Genomic DNA, 12,310 nt, shown 5'->3' with positions numbered 1-12,310 from the left:
TGCAGGGCAAAAAAATAATTACCAGACACATTTTGTGGCATATCACTCCCTGAGCAGATGAGAAGTTTTACCTTAACTCACTATTTGTTCGCAGTGATAATTACACCTACACACTAATAGACCAGAACATTAACTCAAAGGCTCCTTTTGTTGTTCTTCGACATCCCTGTGCGCCCACACACACCTGAGAACAAGTCTAATTTTAACATGTGTGGGTGCTGCAACTAGTAGACTGGATTTTGGTATATTGCAGTTTTATCAAACCTTAGAAAACACAGAATGTGCCAAGTGGGGTTACTGTAGTATATACACTTTACATTTTGTTCCCATTTATTACATGTACACGTTTGAGTTTTATTTCAGAAATGCTGGGAATATCCTCTTCAATACTGCATCAGGCATTTCAAAATGCTACGACTCAAAGCACCATATTATGGTTACGCTAAAGAAAAAGATACAAGATCAGACAATATGTTCAGATTCAACAGTGTTACAAACACACATAATGTGAACATTTGCACTCTATGCTATCTGTGTTGGTGACATCCTTTTCCCGGGCCTTCCCTGTGGCTGTACCAGATGGATGACACACACAAGCCAAACGCACACGCAACGTGAACTCAGCAAGAGCATCACACGACAAAAATGTCGGACTACTAATATGTGGATGGAAAAACACAGCACCGATGTTTGCCACCGTCTTAAAATAGAGCTGGGCACAGAGTATGCAGAAGCTGGTTATTAGAAGGAAAATTGCTACTGACTGGAGGAATTGCAAAATACAAAAAGAAATGTCTGAATAAAGGTTGGAGGGAAAATTGGTTAGGATAGTTCAGTGGTGGGAAAAGCAGAGGGCCGAACGGAATCTGATTTTTATTCTCGTTATTCTGTGGCATAACTAGTGATCCTACGGATATTTCTTTAAAAATCGACACACATAGACTATATAAACTTGCAGCTTTTACAGCCACAAAGGTACTGATTGTGGTTATGGATGAACGACAAAGATTTGGGAATGGAAAATTTCTCCATGTTCATTCCAGGCACGCATGCATGCACACAGGAGATAAAGCCAGGTTGAAATTGGACACTGGCATGGAAAAACAAGTCGTGAAGAGCCACATTAGAGCTGTTTGTTAATGTGCGTGTGCTTTAACAGAAGACAGCAGCCAATTGTTCGCTCCTCTCATCATTTTTTCTAATTAATAAATGATGATTATACTAATAACTTAATTCATCTGGTCAATTTGCCTCTGCATTTACCTGCTGACCCAGTTGGCCGGGATACCATGTAGGGCAAAGAGGGTAAACTGGAGGTGGTCTGTGGTTCCGGAGGCTTCTTTGCTGCTCCGTAGCTCGTTCGCCGTATCTCCTTTGAGCGAAGGAGAGGTGACGGAGGTAGATGGCGCACAAAAGGAGCGAAGGTAGAGCTTGGCAAGGTCGTACACAGCCTGGGTGAGCAAAGCCATGCTTTCATCCACTGGGCTGGCGTGATCTATTGAGTGAAAAAGGGATTTAGCCCAAGTGTGGTACTTACATTTTATTACTACAATTAACCTGTATACAAAGTTCTCAATTTATTTGAACTTCGTCGGACCTTTGCGAAGGTCTGAATAACAGAGCCATTATAAACTTATAATCAACTACACAGACAGTGTGGATGTTTCTTACCATTTGCTGCCTGTCCAGATGACTGGGAACCCAGCTGCAAGGTAAGGCATGTTCATGCTTTAAGGACCATGTACACATAAAGGACTATGATGTGTGTCTTTAAAACCTACCTTTGGCGAGTGCGTCCTGGGCAGGTTGACAGAGTGTCGCAGCCGTTTGACAGCCTCGGCAACAGCCTGTGTCTCCACTTCGTCCAGAGCGCAGCAGAAGTTCTTCACCGTCTGCACTACCCGATCCACAGTCTTGTACTGGGTACTCTGAATTCAGAGGAAGAGATGTCTTGTGTTGGGTGTACTAACAGCGACAGTGACCATGAGGTGTCTTGTGGAAAAATCGCTGCAACACATGCCATAAGTGGCTATGAGCATGTGTACACTGTACAGAATTGTAGAGGTACCTCATTTTGTAGACAGATGCTGACTTGGTTGTGATAACCTTCTAGGTAGTCAATCAGACCTTGTCTGCAGACAAAAAGACAAAGAAATAGGTGAGCTTGGTAATAAGAGGTGTGTGAAATTTCCGATTCTTAGATTATTCACGGTTCGGCTGTGGAAGATTCGAGAATGATTCACAAACATCCAAATTCCGAAATTGAAATATGCCAAGTAAAGCGGAACTAAAACAACGCGGTCTTCGGGATGCAATGAGGAACGGACCAAGAGTAAACATCAAGCTCAACTCACTTTTCCACAACTCTGGCTCAACTCATGCCGCTAGATAAAAAAACAATAATACCTGACTGCGGCCGACAGCCGCTACAAACTACGTCCACATAATGCTACGGTAGATATCACATGTATAAAGAACTAGATGCGAAATGACAGACTCGGCGGCGTTAGCATATGCATAGAAAACTGGATGCGAAATGACAGACTTGCCGGCGTTAGTAAACAGCCGCCATCTTAAAGCAGTAGACTTCTCTGGAAGTCTGTTGGAGGGAACCTAATTAACATTTTATCTAAAATACTCCTAAATCGGCAAAATCTTGACTTTAATCTATATTTAAATGATGAAACCGTTTTAAAACTTTCACAAGTCGAAAGTAGACAGAAGGGTAATTATGGAATAAGGGGAGCAATTTTAACGTTTAGCGATTTAACGCAAGTTTAACGGTTGATTCACATTAAATAAATTGAATGTAGTTTAAAGCCGATGATACAGAATGGGGACTTGAGCATTTTATTTACTGTTTTGAACTGTTAACTTGATACTGAAATAGTAGTTTATTTCAGCCTGAGAGGAGTTTAGTACAATTTTGGAACTGATGTGCGAAGCATTAAAAGCAGCTAATAGCTGAGGGGGGCGGGGGGCATCAGTTATCGATTTATAATCAAATGGTAACCTCTGAGTGGTAATCAAATCGTTAGGTGCCCCAAGATTCCCACCTCTATTGGTAATAGGTGAATATTGTAAGACAGTATTGTATTATTATTATTTTATTTATTATTATTATTGTTATCTCATGTATTATAATTGGTTTGTCTGATTTTTTGGTTTTTTGTTGTTGTTTATTACTTTTATTTTCTCATGTCCAAAATAAAGCATTGTAATTCTCATAATAGGTGAATATTGTAATACAGCGTACGAATTCTTACTGCCTAACAGTTAAAATAGATGGGGCATCTACCGTGGTAAATATCAGTCAGTGAGTTACTGTGAAAATGTTTCTTCAAGCAGACAGCTAAAGATAGTAATTTTTGGAAAAAGGCAAATCTACTGCATGCGTGTCTTCAATATGAATTCTAACCAATGTATAAACTTTGCATAAATGTGACTGAAAATGAAACACTACTACTTATGAAGTTAGCTAAGGCTGCCGCTGTTTCAAGAAACAAAACGGTTGTGTTGAGTAATTGTGCAACATGGTTCATACTTCTTTCACATCATACAAATGACATTAAAAAGATTTTGCCTCTGAGGTATTGATCGCAGCTTTTTCGCCTACTACTGCGATCACAAAATTAAAATATACTCTGGAGTAGTGCGGCCAACCTATTAAAATAAGTTAGGTCTGTTGCAGGTCCCTGAAGTCTTCAGGGACCTACCAATAAACATTAGAAAAATCTTGGCTCAGAGTTCACAAAGTGGATTTTAGAGCAGCTTCCGTGACGCTGTTGCTCTATCATCCAATATATTCAAACTTCGGTATGTTCTGAGACTATTCAGATCCATTCCAAGGATTCCCTCACTTAAACCTCTGGGGCCTTCTTACCTAGTGGCAGTCTCCTTAAATGGTCGCTCCACATAGCTCAGGTGTCTTTCCAAATTTATGGAGGCATTGTCATCATCCACCTGAGATAGAATAAAGAAAAACACAGGAAAGATTAAGCAGCTGATCATGGAAAAAAACTGAGACTGAGCAGAATCTCCAGGGTGAAAATAAGGATGAATGGAGGTGCGGGAAGAGAGATTAAAGAGGACATTTCGATGGAGATGGAAATGACTTACAGTGCGAGCCAAGTCCCGTCTCATGGTGGAGTGTGAGAGCAGCTGTAATGTGATCTCATTCTCCCACTTCCTGCAGTTCTGGACGTACTCATGACTGCCCAGGCTGTATTTACTGTGGTGCGGCACAAGACAATTGGAACATTAAGCTAAGCATAATGATGAATGGGCTTATAACTATGAAGGGAAATGGGAAGAAGCCATGAGACAACAGCCAATGAAATTTGAATGTCACTTTATGGTGGGGTAACTCACTTCTGCAGCACTTCCTCCCGGCCGCACACTTTGAGCAGGTAGCTGGAGAAGTCCACCTGGTCCAGGTCATCATGGACCCAGCAGAGTGTCTGACTGATCAGAAGCTCCACTGGAGAGTTAACTGTGATGTCAAAAAGAGCGACTGATGAATGGATGATGGGAAAGGAAAGGTAACAGGAGAGGCAATGAAGGTGGAAATGATGACCAAAAGACCTCTTTTAGCACATACTGTACATCAGCAATAGAAGTGGGGGAAGTAGGTGAGACAATATCTACTGCTTGTGGCTTTGGGGAGAACTATTTTAATTTTACACGGTACAGTCAACAGCTTGATTGAGAAAACTAGCTTAATCCAAGAAATTTTAAATGTGCATTAGCGCCCCCAAGAGTACTCAGAGGAATTGAATCACATTGTTTTTTTAAGTTACAGTAATAGAGCAGCGACAGGTATGTTTTGGGTGTTTGTCATGCCTTGGTGGAGGCCTCACTTTCACTTTCATATTGGAATGCATGAGGAAATCCAGAAGATTTCCGGCTGGATACATTGTGTTCCACCATGTTTTTCTAGTTATGATGTGCATTTTTGGTAGTTTTTGCAATGGATTACTCTTTGAAACATGAATTGCGGACCTGATGTTGTGACGTGTGAATGTATGCTTATGCTTCCAACCGTTTAACTGCCAATAAATGGGCTCATATTCCTCCCAAAAAAACTGTTTTCAGTTCAAAAGAAATAAAGAAGCAGCGTGTTGTTGAAGGGGATTAGTGGCCATAGATTGTGATGTAGGTATGCTTGTTAACACAAAGAGTTTATTTTTGTAAGTTACGTAGCTTCTTTTAAAGTGGCTATGTTATTGAACAAATGCAAAGCCAGATAACACGCTTTCCCCAAAAGGAAAGGGTGGTTGTAAGGGAGACATTCAGAGATGGAGACCACCCTGGATCCAGTAATAACAGCCCTCCACCCACCAGAGGAATGGAGGCTAATTCTTTTCAGAACAGAATTGCAGTTGAAAGACAGGGTAAGATATGGTGGGCGCAGGGGTGTAGTTTTGTTTTTTGCAGTGGGTATAATGTTTGTATTCGAAGTGACTTATCATCCGAAAGTAAAAAAATATTAGTGTACATTTTACATATTGCCTTATCGTCAGATACTGTATAAAATGGCCTGCGATTATGCTATTCAGGGCGCAATAAATTACGGGCAACATATGAGGTTATGTTGCCCGCACAACATAATTAACTACTGTATGTGCATTTAAAAAAAAAATATATATATATATATATATATATATATATACATACATGTATATACAGTGGTACGTCTACATACGAAGTTAATTCGTTCCACGGCCTTGTTTGTCAGTCGAAATGGTCGTATGTCGAGCAGGATTTTCCCATAAGAATAAATTATAATTCCATTAATTTGTTCCACAGCCTGAAAACCTAAATTCTCAATAAATATTGATGTTACTATTGAAAATATCAATTACAAAGAGCAAAACAATACATAATGAATAAAAAGTCGGAATAATAATATAATAAAAGCAATAACAATACCTGTAATAATGTAACAAACCGGGTTCTAATGTGGCGAATGTGTTTGCGTGGTGCACCTGAACGCATCGCGTGGCTGACTTAATAGTGAGCCTTTTTAGTTTCACTTTGTTTACTTGCTGCGGGGGGACATTAGGCACAATTAGTGGAAAAAGATCAAGATCCTCCAGGACTGGCCAGCCCAGTCACCAGACATAAACATCATTGAGCATGTCTGGGGTAGGATGCAAGAGGAAGCATGGAAGACGAAACTCAAGAATGTTGATGAACTCTGGGAGCCATGCAAGACTGCTTTCTTTGATGTTCCTGATGACTTCATCAATAAATTGTATGAATCCTTGCCGAACCGCATGGATATAGTCCTTCAAGCCCATGGAAGTCATACAAAATATTACATTTGAATTTCAAAGCACCACTACTTAATTCGCTTATGTTATGTAACATATTTTTGTATTTGAAGTAGATTTTTTGTTCAATTTTCACACTACTTTCTTTAGGCGACAAAACTTGACCTTCATGCCTTCATTAAATGATTTTTTTTCCTCCGGTGAAACAAATATATTTTTTTACATTCTACATCATTTGGGAGGGGCTTAACTTTCATATAAGCCATTTCTGAAACCAATTGAATAATTAAAAGTCAGATTATTAGCAATTGTTTTAACAAAATGGATAAGCGGCAAGACTTTTGTCAGGGACTGTATAATCGATAATTCTGTTTTACAATGGAATGTAAGGGGTGCATTACCACGAGGCATACTCTACTTAGTTTACCACCTCCATTTCTGTTGTAATTATATTTTCAAGCATGCCGGTAGTAGGAAAGCAGAGAACCCCTTGACTACAGCCTGGAGCTCTCACACCAAGGTGTTAATAGATACACTGTCGTCCATGGATTTGTCCACTGAGAATTGATATGTATATGTAACAGTAAATTGTGAGGGCCACATTCACTGGGCCAGCTCTATCATAATATGTTTTTGCAGTTACTCTTTTCCTGTTACCAACTGAAAAATGGACAAACCTGACTAATTTCATTTGCTTGTGCTATCAGTTCACAATTTTGAGACTGGATCTCTACTAAATCTGTGGCTGATTCCAGACCACAATTCTGTATCTTACCGAACCATAGAACAGCCAGCTAAACTGTTCAACTTGTTGGGAACGCAGACATTGCCCACATAAGTTCAAGGACTTATAAGCAGTCTGGTAGTGTGCACAAAAGAATGGAAAATGAAGTGATTTAACATTTTTGAATTCAGAGTGCCAGTACCATAAACATTGAAATGTTAAGAAAACTAGGAAGAATATCAATTGAAAACAGAACACACAGGATGACGAGAGGAATACGGGAAGCTGGGAAAGTGCTTTTTGGGACATTGGGAGGAAGGAAGCTTTATGTCTTGGCTAAGAAAGTAGGTACGTCAGCTAGATGCAACAAATGACACTTTGCTGGAAATCAGTTGTCAACATGATTGATGGTATGCTCTACACACCCAGCAAGCACAAGGTATCTTAAATGTTGATATTTACAAAACTAAAAGAAACAGGTTATGTTATTAAGGTCACGGAAGCTCATACTAATATATACAGTGAGGAGAAGTATTTGCAACCCTTGTGATTTTGAAGTTCACCCACTTAGAAAATAAGTAGAGGTCTGACATTTCAATCATAGATGCATTTCCACTCATAGAGACATAATCTGGAGGAAAAAAATCCAGAAATCACACTGTATAATTTTTTAATTAACTTATTTGTAATTCATTGGGGTTCATAAGTATTTGTACCCCAGGGTATCAGCAATAATTATGACAAAGAGTAGTCAGTCTCCTTTAAAAAAGTTCACCTTGACCCCATGAGTAACCACGCATCTACCACCCGTTTAAGATCATTACTGTCACTTGTGCACCCCACAGTCAGTCATAATCCAACTGCTAGCATGGGCAAGACCAGAGAGCTTTTGAAAGACACCTGAGAAAAAACTGTAGAACTCCACAAAGGTGGAAAAGGCTATGGGACAATTGGAAAGCAGCTTGGTAAAAATAAATCAACAGTTGCATCAACTGAAAATGGAAAAGGCTAAACACGACTGATAATCGAGCACAGACGGGGCCTTCATGTAAAATCTCTCCTCGTGTGGCATCACTCATGATGAGAAAAGTGAGGGCTCAGCTTAGAACTACACAGCAGGAGCTGGTCAATGACCTGAAGAGAGCTGGGTGCACAGTTTCAAAGGCTACTGTCAGTAGAACACTACAGTGCAATGGTTTAAAAAGATGCATTGCTCAGAAGGTTCCCCTGTTGAAGCCAGTACATGTGAAGGCCTGTCTCAAGTTTGACAGGGACCATCTGAATGATGCAGAGGGGTCATGGGAGAAAGTCGTGTGATGAGATGAGACCAAAGTAGAACTTTTTGGTGCAAACTTTACTCGTAGTGTGTGGAGGAAAAAGAAGGATGAGTACAATCCTAAGATCACCATCCCCACTGTGATGTACGGGGGTGGAAACCTCTTGCTTTGGGGCTGCTTTTCGGCAAAGGGACAGGACAACTGTACTGTATAAAGCAGGGGATGAATGGTGAAATGTATTGTCAGATTTTGAGCCACAACCTCCTTCCATCCGTCAGATACTTGAAGATGAGTCATGGCTGGATCTTCCAACATGACAATGATCCAAAGCACACAGTCAGGCTGACCAAGGAGTGGCTGCGTGAAAAGTATATCAAGGTTCTTGAATGGCCTTGCCAGTCTCCAGACTTCAATCCAATAGAAAGTTTTTGGATGGAGCTGAAACTTCGTGTTTCTCAACGACAGCCACGAAACCTGACAGATCTGGAGAAGATTTGTTTGAAGGAATGGGCCAAAATCCCAGTTTCCACATGTAAAAACCTGGTGAAGAATTACAGAAAGCGTCTGACCTCTGTAATTGTAAACAAAGGTTTCTGCACTAAATATTAGCACTGATTATCTCAGGGCTACAAATACTTATGAACCCCAGTAAATTACAAATAAATTATTTTTACAAAGTTATACAATGTGATTTCTGGATTTTTTTTTTTCAGATTAGGTCTCTATGAAGGGAAATGCATCTAAGATTGAAATTTCAGACCTCTTCCAATTTTCGAAGTGGGTGAACTTGCAAAATCACAAGGGGTGCAAATAATTCTGCTACTCACTATATTTAGGAGATACATACCCCACCCATGTCAAGGAAAAATAAGCAAGCAAACTTCTCCCCGTGTCATATTTATTGTTCGGGATGATTTAAGAGACAAGCACTGAACGCAACAAGTGTATGCTTGCCTGTAAACTGTACCAGGTTCAGGTTGACTGGCTAACATTATGTTTCATGACAAAATCATGGAGTCAGTGAATTGGCCAAAGCAAAGTTTCATTCCATTGAAAAAGTTTTCACCATTATGATATCAAACATGTTTAACATTAATGACTGCCACGGACAAAGACACCAATAATCACTCTGAAAACACTACACCAAAACAATAATAAAAATCAATTGACTGTTGGGCCTTTGCTGACTGATTAGGGGAACTCATGCGCAAATTAGTTATTAGTTAACTTAATTATCACGATGTGGTTTCTCCTTATTTAAGCACACAATGGGCCAACAAATGAGCTTGGTGAGAGAAGCATGCGAGAGGTCGGCCGGTATCAGTTTTGTTCAGGAAGAAACCGAAAGGCCTTGAGATGAAGCAAAAACATAGCTCCTTCCAACTGAGTATACATTTATGTCCGAGTCACATGGTGTACTTCCCACGAGACAGTGGGAGGTCAGGGGCTCTATTATCAGCAAGCACTCCCTTAAAGGCATTGGGACTTGTTTTGGCTGACTGAAATGTTATTAAAGCAAAATATCACCTAGCACAAATACGTTTGGAATATGAAACATTTCGACCATCAAGGAACACCGCATACCGTCACATGTAAAAGTCACAGGCTGCTGAGACTCTGAGATTTCGATGGACACCTTCACGGAACAGCTGGTATCCCCTCTGGCCTCCCCCTGGGAGATGACAGGGCTGCGGATGTAGCCAGGGTTGGTGGCCGTGTCACTGTGAGGGAATTTGGATCGCAGGCTGCAACAAGTGACCCAAAGAGAGAAATGGATTAATTAACCCTTTGAAGAAAAGCGGTCACTACGGAGGACAGCTATTCAAAAGTTAACACTCAAAACCTTTGCATTTTATAGGGCAAGTTACTATTTTTAGTAATTATATTTTTTTCAAATTATCAATTATTATTGAATTTTTCATATTATTTGTTATAATTATAAATCACTCAAAATGGATTGGACATCTAGTTCTTGTAAGGGTTAAATAATAATCCTAATTTTGGCATTAAAAGGTTAATTCCTTTAATTCCTATTCATTTTTTCTACACATATTATTTGTAAAACTTTTTACCAGTAAGACAAAATTTTGTCCCAGCTTATCACGTGTGGAGTCCCTCAAGGGTCAATTCTTGGACCACTCTTATTTAACATCTATATGCTTCCGTTAGCTCGGATAATGGAACAGTATGACATCTCCTATCACGCCTATGCAGATGACACACAACTGTACATTTCTGTGTCCCCACATGATTATAGTCCCTTAGTCTCCCTGAGTAAATGCATTCATCAAATCAATGAATGGATGTGCCAGAATTTTCTCCAGTTAAATGTGGAGAAGACAGAGGTGATCATTTCTGGGCCAAAAAAGGAAAGGTCAAAGATAAGCAGCCAACTTAGCACAATGTCACTTACAGCTACAAATCAAGTCAGAAACCTTGGCATAATTATTGACTCAGACCTAAAATTTGATAGCCATCTAAAGTCCGTCACTAAATCCGCTTATTACCACCTAAAAAATATAACCAGAATTAAGGGGCTTCTGACTCAACAAGATATGGAAAAACTTATGCATGCATTCATTATCAGCAGATTGGACTATTGCAACGGTATATTTACGGGTCTGGATAAAAAATCAGTCAGGAAGCTGCAGCTAGTACAGAATGCTGCAGCCAGAGTCCTCACAAGTACAAGGAAGCTGGACCACATTACACCGGTTTTGAAATCGCTACACTGGCTTCCAGTGAGTCAAAGGATAGACTATAAGATACTACTGCTCGTCTACAAAACACTTAATGGCCTTGGACCAAAATACATGCTTGACTTGTTAGATTCCTATGAGACATCTAGACCCCTAAGGTCGTCTGGAACGGGTCTTCTGCATATTCCAAGAACAAGAACCAAGCAGGGTGAGGCAGCATTTAGTTATTATGCTCCTCACCTCTGGAACAAGTTACCTGAACGTCTGAAGTATGCTCAAACTGTTAGCTCTTTTAAATCAGGGCTAAAAACGCTTTTGTTTAGCACTGCATATCCATAACTGGCTATATATTTCAATCTACCTGCTTTCTATTCCTCTTGTGCTTATCTCCATTGCTGAATTATTATTATTAGTAGTAGTAGTTTTTGTTATATTTTTGTTTTATTTTTATTTATTTATTTTTATTCTATTTGTGATTAAATGTGATCTTTTGTCTTGGTTTTTACGTTGTATTGATTTAAATGTGATTTTTATGATCTTCATGTGATGTAAAGCACTTTGAATTGCCTTGTGTTGAATTGCGCTATATAAATAAATTTGCCTTGCCTTATAGTTTCACTTTAACATTCTACAGTCAATTATTAATCAGTAAACCCAGTCTAGATATTATACCTCGCGACCTCTTTACAGAAGGCTACCACTTCCAGATTCTGAGCGTCTTCTTGCTCCAATGCGTCATTCTTCACCAGACCTTTACCCTTGCCCTGTACACGGTAAAAACGCACAAACAAAGTGGATGAATTAGAAACACAAATGCAGAACACAGTATTTGAATTCTAGGAATGTTGATGGTACATTTCTGACAATGAAAAACATTATGCAAAGAACTACAAGAGTCCTTATTTATTTAAATCATCATTATATAAAACTCATTATTGTGAATATTGACCATGACACAATTTTCTTTATTTAGCCATTTTAAACGGTAGACGGCAAGTTTTTTTTTTTTAAACAGAGGAAATAGAAATGCCTTACTGGGTCAAGCAGGATTTCATAAGTGTTTACGGGAAACAGGGAAACAGTTCCTCACGATCACGCAACTTGTATGATTAGCTCCATACTGCCAGGAACTACGAATCTGTAACACTTTGTGCTATTTTACGGGACTCTCTGACTCAAGGAATGCACTTCCCGTGGCACAGGAAATGCAGAGCACAAGAGTCCTGGCTCTGCAAAAGTGCTCAGTCACTGTTTTGGTAGTGTTCGACTTTGGCAGCAACGTCGGCAACAATGGTGAGGAGCAGAAGAGGGAAGTGATAAAAGATGGAGACGAAA

At 39.6% G+C, this 12,310-nt stretch overlaps 1 protein-coding gene across 1 annotated transcript in view; it reads right to left on the bottom strand.

Moving 5' to 3' along the window:
• The window catches only part of pik3c2a (phosphatidylinositol-4-phosphate 3-kinase, catalytic subunit type 2 alpha), a 51,454-nt gene that overhangs the window by 22,855 nt on the left and 16,289 nt on the right, over window positions 1-12,310 (bottom strand). The window contains exons 3-11 of the mRNA XM_057836359.1: window positions 11,648-11,739; window positions 9,861-10,021; window positions 4,372-4,492; window positions 4,120-4,231; window positions 3,884-3,963; window positions 2,069-2,132; window positions 1,782-1,928; window positions 1,672-1,705; window positions 1,264-1,495 (exon numbers count right to left, since the gene is read on the bottom strand). Coding sequence (XP_057692342.1) covers window positions 1,264-1,495; window positions 1,672-1,705; window positions 1,782-1,928; window positions 2,069-2,132; window positions 3,884-3,963; window positions 4,120-4,231; window positions 4,372-4,492; window positions 9,861-10,021; window positions 11,648-11,739 — 1,043 coding nt within the window. The remainder of the gene's footprint in view (window positions 1-1,263; window positions 1,496-1,671; window positions 1,706-1,781; window positions 1,929-2,068; window positions 2,133-3,883; window positions 3,964-4,119; window positions 4,232-4,371; window positions 4,493-9,860; window positions 10,022-11,647; window positions 11,740-12,310) is intronic.

Source organism: Corythoichthys intestinalis, chromosome 5 (genome assembly GCF_030265065.1).
Source record: "Corythoichthys intestinalis isolate RoL2023-P3 chromosome 5, ASM3026506v1, whole genome shotgun sequence".
NCBI classification, from domain to species: Eukaryota; Metazoa; Chordata; class Actinopteri; order Syngnathiformes; family Syngnathidae; genus Corythoichthys; species Corythoichthys intestinalis.
The sequence above is the reverse complement of the archived record's forward strand: the minus strand, read 5'-3'. Positions and strand labels throughout refer to the sequence as shown.